This window comes from Artemia sp. Qi Xiang Cuo, chromosome 13 (genome assembly GCF_049724085.1).
Source record: "Artemia sp. Qi Xiang Cuo chromosome 13, ASM4972408v1, whole genome shotgun sequence".
Classification (NCBI taxonomy): domain Eukaryota; kingdom Metazoa; phylum Arthropoda; class Branchiopoda; order Anostraca; family Artemiidae; genus Artemia; species Artemia sp. Qi Xiang Cuo.
This window is the reverse complement of record NC_142806.1, coordinates 41,550,799-41,573,111: the sequence shown is the minus strand read 5'-3', so window position 1 is coordinate 41,573,111 and position 22,313 is coordinate 41,550,799. Positions and strand designations below refer to the sequence as shown.

Sequence of the window (22,313 nt, the reverse complement as noted above, 5' to 3'; positions counted from 1 at the left end):
TGTTTAAAACTAAAATGGTAGCAATGTATGATCCCGATCAATAGGATCATCGGTTTTCGGGATGCGTTGATTTGTTTTTTTTTTTTTATACGAACGTTACAGCACAAAAAAATATGGGCCGCGTATGTTCCCTGGATTTCAACTTATGTAGAATTCGGTGCCATATGAAAATATAAGGTTTTTATTCCGCCAGTCTGAACTATGCGATGTTGAAATAAAAAGCTTTATCCTAGTTGTGTTGCCAGAAACCTGTCAGATGCCTACAGCTTTATGGTTACAGTTTTCTCTGTGTGTATTTTGTTGTTTCATAGATTTTCAGTAACACAATTTTCACCTTTCGATGAAAAGTGGACTCTAACATCATTTCTTTTCTTCTATAGGTCACTTAAGTTTTGTGTTTGACTTCGGTTTTGAGCGAAGGGAGCTGATTTTCGAAGACCGAAACTTCGCAACTGGACAGTTTCATGATGTTAAAATTCGCCGCGTGGAAGGAGGGACCAAAATTCTCATGACTGTAAGCCTATTTGTCTTCTTTTATAAGAATATCTTTATCTGCAAGGCTCTTTCTTCAGTGACAGTCTCTAAATTTCGTTTTATTTCCAAAAAATAATGTTTGTGCAACGTGCGACAAAATCGCTCCAATGAATAGTTTATTTTCTTTAACCTTGATATACTTCTTGGATGTATAGGATTACGTTTATCCACTCTAAAATGTATTTGAAAGAGAAACTACTACAACCTCTGTTTTACCAGTAATAAGTTTACGTGTGAAAAAAACCTTTACCTTCTATCACCTTTGCTTTCTATTCTTTCTTTGTGTTATTGCTATTTGGTTTTGGCTGTGTGTAATTTATCGTTAGATATAAGCCGGTAGATTTTTTATTTTTGTTACGAATATCATGGCTTTAGACTTCAGGCTAGTGGTCATATCCAGATTTTCATAGCTGCTTTACTTTAGCTCGTCAGTTCATGAGCATTGCAAGGATGTGAGGGTTAATTAAAAAGAACAAAAGTATTGCCCCCCTTCAGACCTCTCAAATAGCTAAAATATCATTTATGATACGTTGAAAATTGGATATATTGCTTGCCTTGAAAGCAGTGACAAAAGAGGGTTTTAAAGGGGGGGGTGGCCCCACTTATTTGTCGCAAATCTGTTTGTTCTAAAATATTTTTTAAATTGATCAATGTTCGTTAATCAATTGACATAGTTTTATCGTGTCTTAATCCTAGAAGTCCCTAAAAATATTCTAGTATACCTGCTTGGAAAATATAAAAAATTAGCTTAAAAGAAGTCTAATTGAATATTTCGACAGCCTTGGAAGTTTCCTGTTGTGCTAAGTGCCTCGATTGAAATCTTTGCGGACACAGGATGCACATTATTTATGCGGTGTGTGCATTGATATGGCAGCGTTTTGTTTAACAATTAGTAAGAGAGAATAGGTTTCCTTTGTTTTAAACTAACCTCTCGTTAGCTTTCCGAACTATTGGCACCTCTAAAATCCCCTTTCAATTTATATCAAAACTGCTTCGGAAGCTCCCTGTGGGTACTGAGAAAATTATCTAATGGGGCCCTTTGTCTTTGAGACTGAGAGCCGACGCTGAGACTCGCAAAATTACATTTTTGGTATCGAACGTCCTTAAGAGCTAAAGTTTTGAATTGTAATTTAAATTTGGTCTGAATTTGAATACTTATAGTCAAGCTTGTCAGTCGGCCATAGTTTCTTAAATAATTTTTGCTTTAAAATTGGGGGGGAATGTGGCGGAGGTTTTAAATCATACAGATTGAAAATATTATTAATGGTTGGTCTTCTATTTGGCTGCAGCCATCCTGACCTCCATCCTGTAGACACTGGTGATAGACTTATACAAATCAATTATTTAATTAGAGAATGTTCATGCTTTATTTTTCTGTAATTGTTTGTGTGTTTTCGTAAATGTATCTCTAGATTGTTAAAAAATTAGTTGTTGTGTTCTCTAAAAAGAGAGAGAAATTAGGATGTCGCGGCTCAACACAATCGATTCTATTTTCAAAATGTTTTGTCTTCATCGAGGTTTCCTTGTCCGGCTTCTATGTCCTATACGTTTGAATCCCATCGGCGAAAAACAAATTTTCGCATTTTTTGGCCTCATGAATCGATGTAATGAAGTTTTCTTTTAAAATTAGTTTTCCTTATTAAGGTTCCCTTGGCATTGATAAGGTCAAATATTCCACTGAGATCCATTTTGTCCAGTCTACTTTTCTTGTCTGTGAAAGCTGATGGGAAACAAATGGGCCTATTTCGCGTGCCACGAGTCGATACAACCTCATTTTTGTTTAGTGATATTTTGTGTCTTGGCCTACTCTACATATCCTGTTAATATATATATCTGAATAATATACCTTATGCTCCTATCTAGTTGCAGGCCAAATTTGTCTTTTATTATCCGCCCTGTAAGTTTAAGCCAATCATGGGAAAACGATGTTCCTGGCCCTTTTTCAGGTGTCACAGGTTGAAGCAACAAAATTTGCTTTTCCCAGTACAAATAATCGTGGTCTAAAGAGTAAGTAGCTTTGGGACGCTGAAACTCATTGGGAATATTGAAATTCTGCTTTTTACCATCACTTAATGCTTTTAATCAAGGGAAACCTGCTCAGTTTCTTTTGATTTTCACAGCCAGGCCAGGAATTAATATATCCAAAGGGATAGAGTGGTAGGTCCAGAAAAGTTTCCATTAGGACACTCAGAACCATGAAAAAAGGGCATTTTTAGTCACGTTGTTCGAGTTATTCAATGAAGGTCTTCTAAACTAATCTTCGATCCTAACGCGTATGCATTTTTCATATATTGCGAAATAAAATTTATTAGGGTTTATTTTAGTAAATGATATTAGGGAATATTAGGAGAAATAAAATTCGTACTGTATCTGTTTGATTCCAAAACTGTCTTTTCAGGTTGACGATTATGAGCCAAGAGCTTTCACATTCCCAATCAACCCATCAGCTGATGCTCAATTCAATAATATTCAGTATCTTTACTTAGGCAAAAATGAAAGTATGTCTGAGGGTTTCGTTGGTTGCATTTCTCGTGTCGAATTTGATGATATTTATCCTCTAAAATGGCTTTTCCAACAGGATCGTCCTTCAACTATATCCTCAAAGCCAGGTAATCTGTTAACGATTTACTTAATTTTTGCCTTGAAGATAAATTGCACATAATTTAAATCATATATTTGGTAAGTGAAGCAACCTCGTAAAACAAGAGAAGTGCGTGTGTATATATGTGTGTATGCATACTTGATATGAACCTGTAACTTAAAATTAAGTTTTCTCCAAGCCCCTATTTAATCCGACCATAAGAGTAAATTCTAACAGATTTGGTTTGATCGAAATTACGTTGCTGAATCTTTGATCATCTAGTCTAGTTTTAAAACTACAAATAAAACCACTATCGCTCGATATAGTGCTTATGAAAATATAGGAAAAATCCGGTATTTTGTAGTTATTTTTTTTTTTTGCTTGCTTGATTGCTTCAAATGGCCAAGCTAGTTTCATGCCAAAATTAAACAGTTAGTCTCAAGCAGCTTTTGCTAGTCTGGACTCATGTAGATGCGATGAGAAACACCAATTATTTGAAGCTTCAGTGACAAATCCTTTAAGTAAACAAAGGGCAAATTAAAATATTAGGAGGGGGGATTGAAGCTTCAATGACAAATCCTTTAAGTAAACAATGAACAAATTGCATTTAATACTTTTGTCCTGTGACTGTGGTGTGGTGTGGCGTTCCGGGTGGCATGGCTATTAAACGTTTGACCATTTTGAACAAATTAGTTTTTCAAAATTTCGATCAGTGTTAGGGGGTATGAGACATCTAAAAAGGGTGAACGAGGACTGGCTGTCCTCCATTCACTTATCAACGCCCCTCTCAATATGCTCTGAAGGTTTAACTCAAAACCCTCTGTCAACCTAATCAGCAACTCTCAAGGGGTGTTTTTCACTACCTAAAATTTGTTTGAGATAGATAATTTATTGAAAAACAAGTAAATTCATTTTACTATGAAAACGGCCTGCTGTAAGGGTTGTGTGAAAGGAGCAATATCAACCAATCATATAAAACTAGAACGATTTTCGTGTGTCAATTGTAGAAGAAAAGGAAACAGTTTTCTCAGGGTTTGCCAACCACAGAGCTTGCTAAGCAATGCAAGTATGTATGATTGTACCGCAAAATCCAAATCTCAAAATTGGCAGCCTTAGAACTTATCTTGTATGTTTAGAATAACCCAATGCTTAAAATGACTTGACTTACTTGACTTAGTCCCGTCCGTCCTTGAAGGTCGTCTTGGGGCCTCTTTGTAATAGCGTGGATGTGCCTTCTATATGCCTTACGGTCTTCTGCTAGGTGAAGAAGGTCCGAGAGGCGGTTAGGTGTGAAGTTTTCCTTCCACCTTTTTGGGGAACGACCATGATAACGAGAACCGTGAATTTGGCCTTCGAAGTTGATTTTCGGGAGACGGGACTGACTCATCCGTTGTACGTGACCAAGCCATATAAGTTGCTGGAGCTGGATCTTCATGAGAATTGTTTGTGTTATTTTAAGGCGCTCGAGAAGTTCGACGTTTGAAATTCTATCAAGGTAAGTGATCCCGGTGATGATGCGGAGGCACTTAGTTTCAAGTGCTGCGAGTCGACGATTGTCATCCACCTTCAGCGTCCATGTTTCACATGAGTAGATTGCGATGGGGATGATCAGGGTATCGAAAAGTCGTGTCTTAAGCCGCAGAGACAAATCCTTGCTTCGTCATATGGGCATAAGGACTTTTAATGTCTTTTGAGTGACTGTCGTCGCTGGTGATCAAACTACCGAGGTAAGGGAACTCGTCGACCCATTGGACACTTTCTCCATTAAGTTCCAGGTCTGGCTTAACTGTATCCTGCGGCTTTCGTGAGCAGCACATAGCCTTTGTTTTTGATGCATTTACGATCATTCCAAAAGAACTAGTGGCTTCGAGGACAACGTTAGTAACGGCTTGTAGATCCTCGGGTGTTTCAGCTATTTCGTTGATAGCGTCGGCGTATGCTAGCTTATCTGTATGAACACCCCCTATATGTGCACCGCAAGTTGTTTCCACCAGGGATAAGACTGCTGTGAGGAAGAGGTTAAACAGCTCTGGAGACAAGAGGTATCCTTGAAGGACACCTGCGGGCGTCTGAAAACTTTCAGCGAGACCTTCACTAGTCGTGACGCGACTCTCAAATTTGGAGTACATACCTTTGATAAGGTGACTAGGTTTTGTGGTATTCCGTAATGGAGGAGAATATGCCAAAGGCCATTTCTCCAAATAAGGTCGAATGGCTTGCCTAAAGTCGATGAAGAGCTGATACAGGTCGCGACCGAATTCCAGATATTTCTCTAAAATCTGGGGCACAGTGAAAATTAGGTCAACAGTCGATCTCCCAGGACGAAAACCGGTTTGGTATTCTTGGATGACTAAAGACGACACGGCTCTGATCCGTTGAAGTATAATTCGGGTGAAGATTTTGGCAGTTTGACTTGTTAGGCTAATAGGACGGTAATTATCACAGGTCGCCTTTGACCCCTTCTTGTGTAGCGGAACAATTGTGGCCTCGCACCAAGAAGTTGGGAAATGACCCTCTTGGCCGGCTGCGGATACGATCTTGTGGAAAAGATCTATAAATGGTTCACACCGGACTTTCAGCAGTTCTGCCTGTATTCTTCCGGGCCAAGAGCCTTGTTAGTCTTCAGCGCTTGGATGGCGTCTTCGATCTCAGAACGGAGAGGAGGTGGGCTGGGGTCTGAGACAGTAACGGGAAACAGGTCCAGGGCAGCAGGGTTTGGAAGGATATCAGGATTAAGCTTTTCTTTGAAATGCTCCATCCATCTCGATCGGATACCTTCTGTGCTTTGTATCTGGGAGCCGTTTTTATCTAGCAGTGCACAAGAACTGAGACTTTTCTGGCTTGCTAGCTCGCGAACTCTTTATACATAAAGTGTGAGTCTCCTTTTTTAAAATCAGACTCACACTGTTCGCATTTGCCTTTTATGTAGGTGCAATGGGCTCTACGGGTGGCTATTTCTACAGTACGCTTCAACTGCTTATATCTGTCCCTACTCTCTCTGTCTGACCTGGTATTGTGTTTCCGTTTCTCAGCACATAATAAAGTAATTTCGTCGGCTATCCAGGGTTTTTTATCCCCCTTTTTGGCTCCTAGAGTGGACGTCGCTACGTCGCTGATGATCTTAAAAAAGTCTGTGACTTGTTTATCAATATTCTTTTTAGATAGAGTTATAGGAGTTTCCGAAAGAAGGTCCTATATTTGATCAGACAGTTCCTCGATGTAAGTCTGGCAGGTTCGAGGGTCTTTGAGAAGATGCGTGTTGAAACGAGCGGGTCTCTTGTTCAGCTTTGTGGAAGATTTCAGGCGTATCTTCAGTGCAGACATAACCAAGGAATGGTAACTGTCGAAATCGCCAGCTGCAAGGGTAACGGTATCTAGCACAGACGATTTCCACCGCCTAGAGACGAGCACGTAATCAATAAGATTACAGGTTTTTCCATCCGGCGAGGTCCATGTCGCCTTACGACATTCTCTGTGTTTGAAGAGAGTATTGATAATGGCCAGATGCCCAGATCGTTGTCTCTGCAGAATTCAATAAGGTGTTCTCCCTTATTGTTAAGTCTTCAAAGGCCAAATTTACCCATAACATCTTCGTTTCCAGCAGGAGCGTTACCAACAATAGCATTGAAGTCGCCAATGACAACGACAAGATCTTTTTCGGAAACTGTGTCAACTAGGCTTTGAAGTTGAAGGTAAAAATTGTCAGACTCTTCATTTGGTTTGCTGCAGTCAGGAGCCTAGACTTGTATGATCGTGATGTTGATCGTTGATCCTTTCATTAGTATCATAATCGACCGTTCTGACACAGGCGTTACGGAAATCCGGGATCTTCGTGCTTTACTCGACATAAAAAAGCCAACACCTTGGTGATGGACGCCATCGGTTCTCCCAGACACTATCAGACTAGTGTTGTCAACGTTGTTAAAGTGTCTCCATTCGTGAGATTCTCGGTTGTCAGATCGTCGGTTGCCCAGACGCAGCAACTTCGTCGGTTGCCCCGGACGCGATAACTTCCTCGGTTTCCTCGGACACGGTAGGATTGGTTCTCGTTCTTGACCGTTTGTACTTCATAATTTTTAATAAGAAAGAAGGTTTCTTGGCTAATTTCAGGACGGTGGTAAGCCACTCCTCTCCATCCCTAGCAGGGGCCGGCTATATCTACTACCGATAATGCGCCCTTCTGGCGTCCTGCATCACCTGTAATTTTCCCATTGCTGGGAGAAGGTTTATGACTGGCGGGACGTATCTATACGCCGATGGGCCCTCCACCTCCTCCGCCTGAATTTATGGCACCCAGACGTGGGTGCTCCAGCTTTATTTCAAGACCCCCAGAGACCGGGTCCCCCCGGGAAGACCCCAGATATATATAATTGGCATAAACATCTTACTTACACTAAGAAAATTCTCACCCGAGTTCTCACTAAACATTAAGATATAGTTTACTTGAAACAATATTATGTAAGTAAAAGAATTGAACTGTACCTACAAATAAGTACTGAAAAGGAAAATTCTCGTAATTAAGAAAAAGTTAATCTTTTTACCTATTGTGTCGAGGACTAATTTTTTCTCTCAAGAACTATGTAGTATGTATTGTGTAATTCCGAAGGCCAAATCCAAGTTTTATCTCTTAATATTTTCTTTTTGAGTATTTTGAAAATTATGTGTCCTAGTTCAGCTCCAACTAGATTTCTGGATCCAATGGAGAAGACTATATTATAGAATATCTTACAGTTTATATTTGAAACTGTCTAAAATTGTCAAAATATGTACATACGAAAAAACAAACTAGTTATAGAAAATCTTGGTGGGAAAGAAGTATCTGCGACAGGAAAACCCTTAATAATTTTTTTTTATTCAGCTAAGCACAATCAATTAAAATCAAATGTTTCGTTCTTGAGCCGAAACTTTATTTATGAGTGTTTTTTTCAGCGTTTTTATATCATTTTTCTAGATTTTATTGTATATCCAGAAAATATATAGTCAATTTAGATATGGTAATTAAATCCTTTTCAGACGGAATATCCGAAGATTTTTGTGGTATAGAACCGGTTACCCACCCTCCCGAGGAAAGAGAATCTCGCCCTCCTCCTGTAGTTGATGAGGATCGTGTCAGAAGCTTCTATCCTCCTGCACAAGCTGCTATACTTGGAGGTAAGTTAAAAAGCCTGTTGCCTTTCCAAGAAATGTTAGACAGCGGACCCTTACAGTCTAAACACTAGCAGGCTTCCAAATTTCAATGCTCAGGGAATCCCCAACTTTCGAGACTTAGAGGCCTGCTAATGCCTTAACCAGAAAACTCAGTGGTCTAAAGCTTCTTCTGGAGGGGGGAAGATTTCTTGACAATATCTATATGCCTACCAAATTTCTAGCGAATCAGAGTACTTTCGTACAGAAGGAAAGTAGAGCACGGAAGTGGCCTACACGTCTTAAAATCCGTTCTTTTTGATGAATTAAACCAAGGTTGCTGTCCCTAAAGTGTTAAAAAAAATCCGAGCACTTACACTCCAACGCTATATAAAGGATGATCGGATATAGAAAAATAAAATCCTCTTTCCTTGTGTAATATTGGCAAAGCACATCCTATAAGGTTTAAGCACATCTGAAAAAGAATGAAGCATCTTTCAGGCAAAAAGTTAGTACTGGGCGAAGGGGGGATGTTGGAAGTAAAAAATTCGCTTCTGCCCCCAAAAAATACAGACTGAAATACTTGCATTATTTCGGCTAAAAGTTGCGACAAGCCTCTGGCAGTGATTCATGGGAGAGGAGGCTGTTGGAGGGGCCATGAGCATACTTTGTGCCTCCAGTTCTTCATATTCAAAACAATGTATGTTGCATTTTCCAAAATGGAAGAAAAAGCCACGATCTCACAGGGGAAGATTTTTTTTTTCCATCGTCAATGTTCCGTCTTTTGAATGTTTGGAGAAGCAATCGTGAGACTTACAAGTTAAAAATAACTATGTAATGAGTAATATTTGCAAACGTACAACGGCTATTTGACTGTAGGTCCGTGTCTACTGAATTTCAAGTGAACCTCAGCACCTAGAATTGCGTTTATTTAAATTAAGAGTTACGGTGAAACAGAACGTTAAAAGGTATATGTAAGTTTTTTCATAATTTTATTAATAAAAAACATTGAATAAGATGCGTCCATGTTCGATTTTGGCTACATGGCGGGAATAAAAATGGTTTCAGGTCCATAATCGACTAAAAAAAATTCAAAATTTTCAATTCATATTAAAGTTCGAACTTAGTAGTCCAGCATACCAGCTCTTTAGCAGAAAGCTTTAAAAACTTTACATATATACATACAACCAACACATATAAAATAATTTCAATTAAAAAACAAACAGAAATTACTGTAACTATATATTTATTTTAAAAGGAACTTAAAACAAATATAGATTGTGCAAAAGACACTAGTAAAAAAGGCACCGCTAGAGCGGTACTTATTTAGTTCTTTCGCCGGAACTCACCCCTTTTGTATTCTTGTGGTTTTTGTGTTGCTTGAAGTGTGAAAATATTTTTTATCTCGGGGGGGGGGGGGGTTACAAAAAAAACGCATAATCTTTTTTATATCCATTTTTGTTACGTTTTTACGAGTCAAACTCCCCTACCCCCCCTCCCCCCCTGGGTACGGCCTACGTATTTAAGCCTTTCAAAAACCAGTCTGACCAAGTCCACTTTACTTAGGTTGTACTTTATAAGATTGGTAAGAATATGCAAAAGCTTACAAAAAAATTGAAAGCTTTTTTTGTCATTGAACGCTAAATATTCTCTAAGAATCCAATATGACCAAGTCCAACCTAAAATGAACTTAGTACATTGTTCTTTCTCAATAACAACTAAATGAACTTGAACCAGACTAAAATGAACTTTGTACATTTTACATTCTCAATACCAAACCACATTGGACAACGCTGAAAAATGTTTGATATGTTTTCTATGTTAGTGTGATAAAATCTAAATCAGCAATAATTTTCGGTTCTTTTCGTTTTGCGGAATCACTCAATTTGGTCTCCAAATATTTTATATGGCATTGCTATTAAAGACCAGGGTTTAAAATTATAGCATTTTATTTCCAGGTATACTTGCCGTCATATTCATCGCTCTTGTATTCATGTTAGTATTGATTGGAAGGTATATGTCGCGACACAAAGGTGATTATATTACACAAGAGGATAAAGGGGCAGATGAAGCTGATGATCCTGATGATGCTGTTATGAGATCTCAGACAGGGGCCAATGTTCAAAAGAAAAAAGAATGGTTTATATAGGATGGTTTATATTGTCTGTGCAATTTGTATAAATTTTTATGTATTATTGTCCTCTCGGCTCTGTGCCTCTAAATTAGAAATGAGTCTCTTCTTATTTTTTTTTATCTTTAATGCCATTTTTATTAATCCCTTGCACACAACGTAATTATTTAAACAAAAATCTTATTTCTTTTTTCTTTTTTTTCATATATTAAATTTTTTACGATTTATGTAAAAAATAAAATATTTTAAACCAGGTGTGGTGATTTTTTTTTTCATTAAAAACTAAAATTGTCCCGGTTATGCATAATGTCGTTTGCCCCCGGTAACCCCCCCCCCCTCGTGTCTTCCATCTATCTTTTATTTTTTTAATTTAGATTCATTTAAGCTTTGGAACTTCTGTCAATTAAGAAACCTTGTGAGCTCAGTACTTTGCTAAGTGTATTGTTGCAGCGTTAATTGTTCCAGTAGTACCGCCCAAATATTTTCATCTACTTTGTTGGACAATGTCGGCGTCACCTTCTAAACTTCTTACAAATACTGTAATTTAATGCAAAATAAGAGCATCATCTGGCTAATAAGCACTAAACGACCTTTTTATGTGCAGAATTATCACGGAGTAGGGGTTGGATTTTATGTCGAATATTACAAAAGTGGCTTTTCGATTTATTTAAATGATTTTTTAAGATTTCAGTAAAATATATACGACTTTTTGCATGTTTCTGGTCTTTTCTGTAAAAAACAGAAAAAATGATCAATTTAACCTTTTCAAAAAAAAAGGAGGACAAATTTGTGTTACCAAAATGGCGCAATATGGCCTTGCGTGTAGCATACTTCTCTATAAAAAAAAGAGTGCTTTCTACTTCCTATAAGTTGAAACGAAGATGTATTTAAAACTTCAAAAAAATTATAATGTAATACATACACTTTAAAAGGAGATTAAATATCAAGAAGGGGGGGGGAGCAAAGTTGTAGCTAATTTTGCAAAATCAAGTGAAAATGATAGCGAAAAATGAAAAATGAGCTATATAGTGCCAAAGAGGCAAAGATATAATAATGAAATTTTATCTGTTTCCCCAGAAGCTTGATTTATACAGGGTTATCTTAGTTTTAACAAAGATTTTTTTCATAAACTAAATTTCAGCTGGGTTGGGGGCAAACTGGGCCTGGAGGAAGCAGTTGCCCCCCTGCCCCATAGGAAATTACGCCCCTGTTTTTTCAACCCTTTAAGTGAAACTTTGCTTCAACGAGGATTGATATTTACTAACAACCCAAAAAACCCCATCCCGAAACGTGTGTTTTCTGTTGTTTTTTTTGCATGAACGTACTTGGTTTTCTTCTAAAATCTAATGTTCTCATATTTTTACGGTTTATAATTCTTTTAATTTGATTCCTTCAAGCATTCTCCACTTATATTTTCTCTTTCAGACCTGTTTGTTTCTCCCGTGTTTCTATTTGTGTACCTTATGTTAAACTCTTATACTATGTTTTCCTTGTTATATGATCCTGTAAAATTACACAGAAATAGAGGTATTTGTATGAAATACCCCCAGCCTAATATTCTTCATATATGTTTCTCTTACGCTCAATCGTAATGAAATATAAAAAATATTATGAAAATATAATACTTTATTAACGAAATTATGGAAACTACAGAGGTACTTTATCCCCCCCCCCCCTAATGTGCAAATATATAACTCAAATTTGTTTGTTAAAAAAACATCGACAAAAAAACGGTTATACCTAGGTTCTACTTAGATGAAGAACATTAGGTAGGGGGTATTTCATACAAGTACCGAAATAGACCTTATGATGATAGGGGTATAAGTCGTTGACATGACTAAAGGGCTCTAGAGTTTTGGACCCTGTGAAATATATTATATGTTGTCTGCAAAAAAGATTACAAACTAATTCAATATGTTGAATGGGTTAAGGCTAACGTCCTGGCGCAATTCTTATACACTATACTCCTCCCCCTCTCCTACATAAGAGTAATCAAAATATATTCATTTCTATACCGACTGATAAAAATCAAGACTGACGGATATCAATTGTGCACAAATTTGTATTATTTTCATAATATATTTTCCTGCTGTACTGACACCAGTCCCTGCCAAGTGACCTTAGATCTGACACTTTCACCAGCTTTATTGTTTAGTTTTAAATGTGAATATCTATTTACTATGAAATTGAATCCGTCCATTTCTTATTCATTCCGTTTAAATTTATTTGTGTGTATATATATAATTCAATAAATGTTTTGTTTTTTTTACTACAACGGTGTTATCTAATCTTCTTTCGAAACACCTAGGAATCAGCTTAATCTGAAGTATATGTGATTAAACTTCGAAGATATCTCATCATAGACTAATCTGAGCTTACTACCGTTCTAAATGACTGATTATTTTCTAGAACGAATTTAGGAACACTGTGTTATGTATTCCGAGGATGGTAACCCACAAAATAGCCAAATACTCTGAAATCTTAGGCAAAGAAAAGGTCACCAAAAGACTATTTCTCAATGTAGGTGCATTTGAAATTGATCTAGGAAACATCATTGACAATGGTCTCTTGGTGCGAGAGAAGAAATGTTGGATTAATTTCTTTCAATCCGTTCTCCAATTGCCTTCAAACGGCTCATAGAACTGATAGACTATTTGGATTACCCTTGCTCCATGTCTGTCTACCTTAGGTATGCCCTATGATGGATGATAGACAGTCTATAAACAAGTGAAATGAAACCTTTGTATACAATTCTGAAAAAGGTTATGCCAGCTTTGCCTCTCACTGAGACTATCATTCTTGGCTTTTTCTCCAATTATTTAAAAAAAAACTACGTTTTCTAAAGAGTTAAAGAGGCTGAGTTACAAGGTCGAACCTTAAAACGTACAGGTATTAGGAGGCACAGTTGGGGGCTGCCGCCCCCAAACCCCTCGCTTTCGCAGCCTTTAAATAAAAAAAAATTTTTTTTTAAACTGAAAGTAAGGAGCGACGTTAAATCTTAAAACGAACAGAAATTATTCCGTATATGAAAGGGGCTGTGCCCTCCTCAACGCCTCGCTCTTTACGCTAAAGTTTGACTTTCTCACAACTCTTTTTTTTAAACAATAAAAACTTTAGCGTAAAGAGCGAGGCGTTGAGGAGGGCACAGCCCCTTTCATATTCGGAATAATTTCTGTTCGTTTTAAGATTTAATGTCGCTCCTTACTTTCAGTTTAAAAAACTTTTTTTTTATTTAAAGGCTGCGAAAGCGGGAGGTTTGGGGGCGGTAGCCCCCAACTGTGCCTCCTAATCCCTGTACGTTTTAAGGTTCGACCTTGTAACTCAGCCTCTTTAACTCTTTAGAAAACGTAGTTTTTTTCAAATAATATCTGCACATTTTTGTACAGTTTATTACTTATTATTGCTTGACTAACTGTTTGCTGACCGTGTCGGGAGCTATTTAAAAAAGGAACTGAGTTTCTTTTTAAAACTATAAATTCAGAATTTAAAAATGTTTCTTTGACGGTGAGTCGAACCCAAGTTTTCCTCCTGACAGTCAGGAGTCTTGACCGTTGAACTAAAGAGACACAATTATAAGTGTTTTTTTGTAAAGGGAATCTATTTTTTAAAGCAAGCAAATCCCAATAAAACTTGACATTTGGTTTTTGGACAACAGGGAAGGAGTTATCAGATTGAGCTGAAATTTCCAGGATAAGCTTCCAGGCCCCAGGAAAAGTTATCCTCTAAATTTCAGTCCGATCAGACAACGTTAAAGGGGGGGGGTTGTAGTGGGAAAAATTAACATGGGCTATTATAGGAAAACGAGGTTTTTCGTAAATGTAAATTCGGGGGATAATTTTTCGGTCTGAAAATATCAAAAGGCCCTAACAGGTCGAATTCTGCTTTTCCTCATTCACCCGGATCAGTTGCCAACTGTGGCCTGTAGGCGTGGATAACAAAAAAAAAAAGAGAAATGAAGTTTAAGTGGCTATATTTGGTTTTTTGAAAACAGGGAAGGAGTAATCAGATTGAGTTTAACTTTTGAGCATAAACTCCCGGGCCCTCGGACAGATTAACCTTTAAATTTCAGCCCAATCAGACACCGTTAAAGGGGGGCTGTGGTGGGAGGGACGAAACATCCGGCCCAGTTCACCCGATGAAGATAAAGTCGGAGGAGGATGAAATTTTGCATGTTTTTTTGTTTGAGCTTGGGCTAAAAAATGCGATTACCGCCGTCTCTCTGTGGCCTCTAGGCCCTGAAATCGCTTAACATGGTGGTGGGTCGCCTCTTTATAGAGGCACAAGTGTGCGTCCTTGATAAAGTCGGAGGGGGGTGAAATTTTGCATGTTTCTTGGTTTGAGCTTGGGCTACAAAATTCGATTACCGCTGTCTCTCTGTAACCGCTAGGACCGGAAATTGCTTGCGGGCTCTTATAGGAAAACGAGCCTGTATTTTCGCGGGCTAGCCCGCTCATAGCGGGTTCTTATAGGAAACCGAGGTTTTTCGTAAATGTAAATTCGGGGGATAATTTTTTCGGTCTCAAAATATCAAAAGGCTCTAACAGGTCGAATTCTGCTTCGAATGAGTCCTCATTCACCCGGATCAGTTGCCAACTGTGGCCTGTAGGCGTGGATAAGAAAAAACAAAAGAGAAATGAATTTTAAGTGGCTATATTGGGCTTTTTGAAAACAGGGAAGGAGTGGTCGGATTGAGCTGAAATTTCGAGGATAAGCTCCCGGGCCCTAAGAAAGCTTAACCTCTAAATTTCAGCCCAATCGGAAAACGTCAAAGGGAGGCTGTGGTGGGAGGGTCGAAACTTCCGGCCCAGTTTACCCCATGAAGATAAAGTCGGAGGAGGATGGAATTTTGCAAGTTTCTTAGTTTGAGCTGGGGCTACAAAATGCGATTACCGCCGTCTCTCTGCGACCTCTAGGACCTGAAATCGCTTAACATTGTGGTGGGTCGCCTCTTTATAGAGGCACAAGTGTGCCTCCTTGATTAGCCATGACTCTCAACTTTTATACCACAGTCCACGCGTTGAATTAAATTCAAAAGTTAACTGATTTTTGCAATACCTCTCACGCCCTTCCCTTTGGGATCCTTCGAACCTATTGAATTTGAATTCTTTCTCTTTTACGTCACTGAATTTGTTTTTTTCTTGCTCTTCCTCTTTTTTGCAGCTTTAACTTTATAGAATATATATGTTTTTTTTCAAATTTTGCCCTATTTTTATTATAAGATGCCGTAAGAATGATAATATCTAAGTTTCGTGGTTTCAAGGACATTTATATTACTACTACTAACAACTCACCGCAGCATCAAGCCGCCTGAGGCCAACACAGCTACCCACGCTCCTCCTTCATCCCAATCTATTCTAAGCCTCCCTCTTTACACCCTCCCAGGAAGTTCCCATTTCCTTAAACATAATTTATGACCTCCCACCCCAGACGAAGACGACCTGCTTTCCGTTTAGTCCTAAACGGTTGGCTAAAAAGAACAATCTTCGGCAATCTGTCATCCTTCATCCGCTCATCGTGCCCTAGCCATCTCAGCCTTTCTTTCATTATAGCTCTAGATAACGCCATTGAACCACATTTTTCGTACATCCTACTGTTTGACATACAGTCAGTCAGCCGGGTACCCAGAACAATCTGTAGGTAGTTTCTCTGGAAAACATCTAGCAAATCTTCATCCGCTTTTTGGAGCGCCCATGCTTCAGTGCCATATTTGACCTCTTTCATTTCTGTAGCTTTTAATACTCTAATCTTGGGTTGCAGACTTATTTTCCTATCCTTCTAAATTTTTTTTTACTTTGAAAAAACACCCGGAGCCTTGGCTATTCTACTTTTAACATCTTCACTGCTCCCACCGTCTTTGCTAATAATACTACCAAGGTAAGTGAAGCTGCCCACCTGATCAATCTTTCCGTTACCCAATGTCACCTTTTCATCTTCACTTATTCCTAGCCTTAGTGTCTTAATCTTCTTAACATTAATTTTCAAAGCTATTCTAGCACCCTGAACTCGCAAAACCTCTAAAATTAAATTCATTTTTCTCACGCTTTCATCTAGGATGCTTAAACCATCAGCATAATCAAAGTCCAGCAGAGTTTTTCCTCCCCATTTGATTCCGTGATCTCCCATTGCCGTTTCTGTGCTCCTTAAGACAAAGTCCATCAAAATGACCCATATAAAGAGGGATAGAACACAACCCTGCTTAACTCCTGATTTGATACGAAAGCAGCTGCTAACCTCATTTCCTACCTTAACTCCAGCAGTGTTATTTTCGTACAGAGCTCTAATCACTTTTATGTAATTGTCTGGTATACCATACAAGGATAAGACCTTTGCTAAAGCTCTTCTATCAACAGAATCGAACGCTTGCTCATGATCTACAGAACTGAGGACCAAAGGTGTTTGACAACTCGGGCACTTCACAATTATTAACCTAAGAGTGAAAATTCGGTTGACATATTCTCTACCTTTTTTAAAACCGCGCTGTTCTTCTCTTAAAACTTTGTCTTCAGTATCTCTCAGTCTATAAAGTATCATATTACTAAGTAATTTGCATCTTACAGAGACCAAACTGATGCTTCGATAATTACGACATTCACTCTTATCGCATTTCTCATACAGTAGTTTAATTAAGGTTTTCCTAAAATTCTTAGGTGCTTCCCCTTTTTCATAAATCATATTCATAATCTTCAGTAACTTATTTCTAACCTCAAAGCACCCATATTTAAGAAACTCATTCACCATACTATCAGCTCCTGGAGCCTTATTATTTTTTATTCCTTTTAGTACTGTCGCTAATTCATCCTCACAAAACAAATCTTCCTTCACATACAAGGTATCACTAGCTTTTTATGGACATAAAAGGCTCTTTCGGCTTGGGATCCTCTTTTTTGTGAGCTAAAATCGTGAAGAAATAATTAAAGGGAATGATATATTACAAAAGGAAGAAGGGTAGATGAATATGAGGACTGAATGGAGTTAGTTTTTATGTGGTTACCACAATTTTCACATTTATCATCTTTTCTCAGTTTTCTTTTAGAAAGGGGGAGAGGTAGCTATGCTTGTCTCTCATTCCCAACCTCCAGATAGTCCAGAGGGAATCAGAATTTTTGTTACGTTCAGTATTTACTTAGAAAAGAATAAGCTGTATTTAATGAACCATACAATGTACAGGAAGGTTCTAAATTAATATCAAAGAAATAACATGCTTCTGAAGTTAACTAGGTACAAAGAAATTTGTTTTAATACATTTTGAGTAAAACCGTCCAAGGTTACCCTTTCTCCCCCCCCCTTTCCCTAATTTGCAATCCGTGTCAGAGTATGTTTCTGATAAATGTATAGTATCTTCCAAGGGAAAACGTACGGTAATAAAAGCAATCAGGAAAATAAAATTATTTTTCAAAACTTTCTGTTCCCTATCTGTTACACCAATTTTCGAGAATAGGCGAAAAAATGGTTAAATTTGCCAACGAAATAGGGGGTAAAAGAGTTTGCTTATATGTTTATATGATACTTGACGGGTTGTGATTTGTTCTAATGCCTGTTAAGTCTGATGATGGAAGAGGAACATGGGGGAATCGACCCGGGTTTCTCGTTTGCTAATATCGTTTTTTTTCAAATTTCTTGTCTATGGTAAAAAAAAGTAGGCAAGCTCAAGAACTTTGAAGACATTTTTTAGTTGCTGTTGTGGAGTTTCAGAATTTTAATGTTTTCGTACATATTATTGAATATGTTCGAACCCTCTTGAAGTATGAACAAGTCGTAAAAATATATCCATAAAATTATTACGTTAACAGCTTCAGTAGACTTTTTTTTGTAGTTTAACCCTCACCTCATAATTAAAATCTTATCTACATCCCTGAAAAAATAAATTATTTTTTAGTATTTGTTGTTATGTCTTTGTTATTTTAAATGGTTATTACATATTCTGTAGATTACATTCTGAAAAAATGGGCGGATACTTAATTTATGTTTTGGAGCAGAGCATCAACAAAACCTGAGCTCTGCCATTGTTATATAAGTATTGCAACGTTCGACCTTTTTTGTGCACCCTCCTCCTGGATCCACCCCTACCTGTAACCGTAGATCTTAAGTCAAGATTAGATGAATTCTTGTAACCGAGATTGATCGTTATCTTTAAATATGGCCTATCTTTATCACTATTTTTAGATACGACAGCCATCGGTTTCTGAACTCATATAAACTTGCATTTGGTTTCGTTAAACTTAAGTACATAATTAACTTGGTTAAAGATCTTATAAAATTTTATGTTAGACCTAAAATTGAGAAGAAAACTTGTTTCTAGCAAACGTAGCTTGTCTAGTTTATGGAAAATACTCAATTACACAGCAGAAAAATCAGATAATTAATATTCACTTAAATAATTAAATTCAAAATTTCACTGAAAATTGATATAATTATATGCCGCTTGTAATATTAATCAAGAAATGTTTTCTTTGGATGTAATTTGATTCTAAATGAAAAAACTGAGGCATGAAAGTCTGGATATTAATAGCTTCTAATTTGCTTCTTTAAGATAAGATTTATGTCAGATTTATTCATTACACAATCGTGGGCATATGTTTCTACTGAAGCTCTATTCGATTTTCTGCATCCTTCCTCGTGATCATTTCACATAATACTTAAAGTCCTCATTGTTTGGGTCAAACTGAAATCCCTAAACTTGTTCATTTACTTAGTTGTTGTAAATAAAAATTTGGAGTACCACTCCAAGAATTGCTTAAGCAAAGTGCGACATTTCATTTTGAAATAGCTAGGACGTATGGAGACTTTTTTAAAGCTCCACAAAAAGAAAATAAAAATGAGTTCTGAAATTTTTTTCTGATTTATCAGATATCTCATTTGTTAATTTGCAATCATTTTCCGTATTCTACTACTACTAGCAACTCAGCACAGCACCATGCCCACTTAGGCCAACACAGCTACGCACGCTCCTCCTCCATCCCAATCAATACAAAGCTTCCCTCTTTACACCCTCCCAGGACGTTCCTCGTACTCTTAAATCTTTCCTTGCGACATCCTCCCACACCAACCGCGGACGATGTGCTTTCCGTTTAGCCCTAGACGGTTGGCTGAAAAAGACAGTATTTGGCAATCTGTTATTCTTCATTCGCAGAACGTGCCCTAGCCATCTCAACCTTTCTCTCATTATAGCCCTAAAAAGTGGGATTGAACCACACTTTTCGTACAGACTACTGTTTGAAATAGGGTCTGTCAGTCGGATAACCAAAATAGTCCGTAGACAATTTCGCTGGAAAACATCTAGCAAATCTTCCTCCGTTTTTAGAGCGCCCATGCTTCAGAACCACAACTGTCGTCACTGTAGTTTTTTCTGATGGACCTATAAATTTAAAAAAGGAATGCTTCCAGATTGCTGCTCAGCTTATATGATATTATTCAATTACACCATAAAAAATCGGAATAATTCAGAACAATGCAGTTTCAAAGTTTTAGAAAATTTTCAGAACTTGACGTCAAAAAAAAATTATGAATTAAAATTTTTATTGTGATTGTTTTTTATAGATCGAGGTAACATTATATGAATTCATAATAATTTGTTCGGTTGCATTTCCTCTTTCTTTGCAATTTTCGTTCTTTTCACTGGAATGAAATCCCTATATTATATTGTTTGATTTCTTATTTTAGACACGCTGATGTGATGAAGAAGCTGATTCAAACTGTTGAAGATTCTGGAGGGCATATAGAAGTGTACATGTACCTTATAATTTTTTTTTGAAATTTGTCCAATCTGTTATTCCAACTATAGAATATGACTACACACAAAATGTTTCACTTTGATTAGTTTAGAAGTGTTAATTTTACTTTTAAATCTAACCGATTGCGGAGATATATTTCCGATTTATTTTTAATTATTCTTTTGCACGTTCATTTGTCATGTTACTCCCTTTTTTCAGTTTTATTTTAACCTTTTATTTCTAGGATTCGTATTTTGGTTTCTTATGTTCTAAATTTCCTTGTGAATTTTATTTTTCTGGGTCGTAGGTTAAGAAAGCTGGTAGTTTTTTTTAGGGGGGGGGGTCAATAATATTTTTGAAGAAGGTATTGGGGGAATGCCTAATTTTTCATTACACAGTTGCAACTTATAGACTGTATAAATTCTGGTAATAGTTTTGTCCAACTATCCTATTATTAGAATTGTCACAAAATAAATTCCAAGCACGCATTACAATTTAACCTTAGACATTTAAATCAGGGATTGATAATTGAACATAGGTGTAATAAATTTTGAAATTAGTGTGTCAAGCTAACTCTTACCCTGAATTGGTAATTAAAAGCTCCTTTCTGATCTTAATAGGCTAATAAGCGTTGAGGCAAATGAAAAAGCGTTATGCGAATTTTTTGCAAAACTCAGCCCAAATCCCACTCCCTTAGACCAACCAATTTCTATTGGCTGATCCAACGTATTTCGTTCTATCCCATTTCTTTTTCGAATTATAGTTATTTTTAAGTTTCTGTTGTTTTTAATTGTTTCTTTTTTTTAATACGTTACATCTCTTCGCTCATAGAAAAAGGTGAGAAGTAAAACTATTCATGGCAAAATTGTTAAAAGAATTTTTCATATCGTGGGTACATTTAAATAAAATATTTCTTCTGTGCACAATTTGCCTTTAATAACAGTCAGAGTTTATTTCAGTTTTTCACGTCTAAATAAACATAAACAGTCAAAATTTAACTTCAAAATAATGGATAAACAGTCAAAGTTGATTTCTTTTTTCACGTCAAAATAAACATTCAACAAATGTTTACAGTCAAAATTTCACATCAAAATAATCAATAAACAGTCAAATTTGATTTCCATTTTTCACATCAAAATAAACATAAACAGTCAAAATTTAACTTCAAAATAATGGATAAACAGTCAAAGTTGATTTCATTTTTTCACGTCAAAATAAACAGTCAAAATTTCACGTCAAAATAATCAATAAACAGTCAAAGTTGATATCAATTTTTCACATCAAAATAAACATAAACAGTTAAAATTTTACGTCAAAATAATCAATAAACCGTCATTTTGGACGAACTTATGACTAGTACCTCCCTAATAACTGAAAGATGCCATATTATATATGGTTTTTGGTCACAAGAATTATGGTTGTTGAATAGAATGACTAGCAAAAACATCAGAAAGTATTGGCCAATCAAAAGAGTGTAATCTACGGTTTACAGTAGTGATTCTGAAGATTTAGACGTGTCAAAGTAGTGTAAAACCATTAAAATCAAATTTTGGCCAGATTCCACCATCCTTTGTGGAATCATTTTTTGCAAATAAAAAAAAAAAATTATAAACTATAGCTCAGATTTCATGTCTTCTTGTTTCTACTTCTTGTTAACTAACTGAAAGATCTGCCTCTGGTCTTGTCTATAAAGTATACGTTTTATAGAACCAAACATTAAAAAACTTCCAACTTTTGAGTCTAAAAAATTAATTATTTTTTCTTCATTTAAATAAATTTAGAACATGCCCGACCAGCGTGCTTTGTCTTCGGTGATTTTTTTTTTTTTTGTCTTTAATAATGGAGTGTCTGTTAGAAGAATGTTGCCTGAAAAATAGTCTCCTACAAATATGTAGCCGAAATTTTACTTGGGGGGAAAGGGGGGGGAGGGGGTAGAATTATAATTTTTCGAAAATGCATAAATATCTTCATTACCTGTTTTAGAGAGGCTCTTATCTTTTTGCTTCACATAGTTCAGGTTTTTAATCTTTTTTATGGGTGCTACTCCTTAACGCATTACTTGGTAATGCCTTTGCTTGTATAGTTGTCAACTTATTCTCGTAAAGTTTAATTATGACAATATCTATTTTTTCTTTATGTAATAGTGTCCGTTTCTGAATTCAAAAATGCTTTTACTGGGCTTTAGGACTTGTATTAATAACCGTATCTAGCATTGCCTTTTAAACGTATTTCT

The 22,313-nt window shown here is 36.7% G+C and overlaps 1 protein-coding gene across 3 annotated transcripts in view; it reads left to right on the top strand.

The window, feature by feature from the left end:
* The window catches only part of Nrx-IV (neurexin-4), an 89,133-nt gene extending 78,573 nt beyond the window's left edge, over positions 1-10,560 (top strand). For all 3 annotated transcript variants that reach the window (XM_089099397.1, XM_089099396.1, XM_089099395.1), the window contains 4 exons: positions 381-514; positions 2,933-3,143; positions 8,129-8,266; positions 10,198-10,560. In XM_089099397.1, the coding sequence (XP_088955523.1) occupies positions 381-514; positions 2,933-3,143; positions 8,129-8,266; positions 10,198-10,388 (674 nt within the window). In that variant the 3' untranslated portion in view covers positions 10,389-10,560. The remainder of the gene's footprint in view (positions 1-380; positions 515-2,932; positions 3,144-8,128; positions 8,267-10,197) is intronic.
* Positions 10,561-22,313: the final 11,753 nt, after the last annotated feature.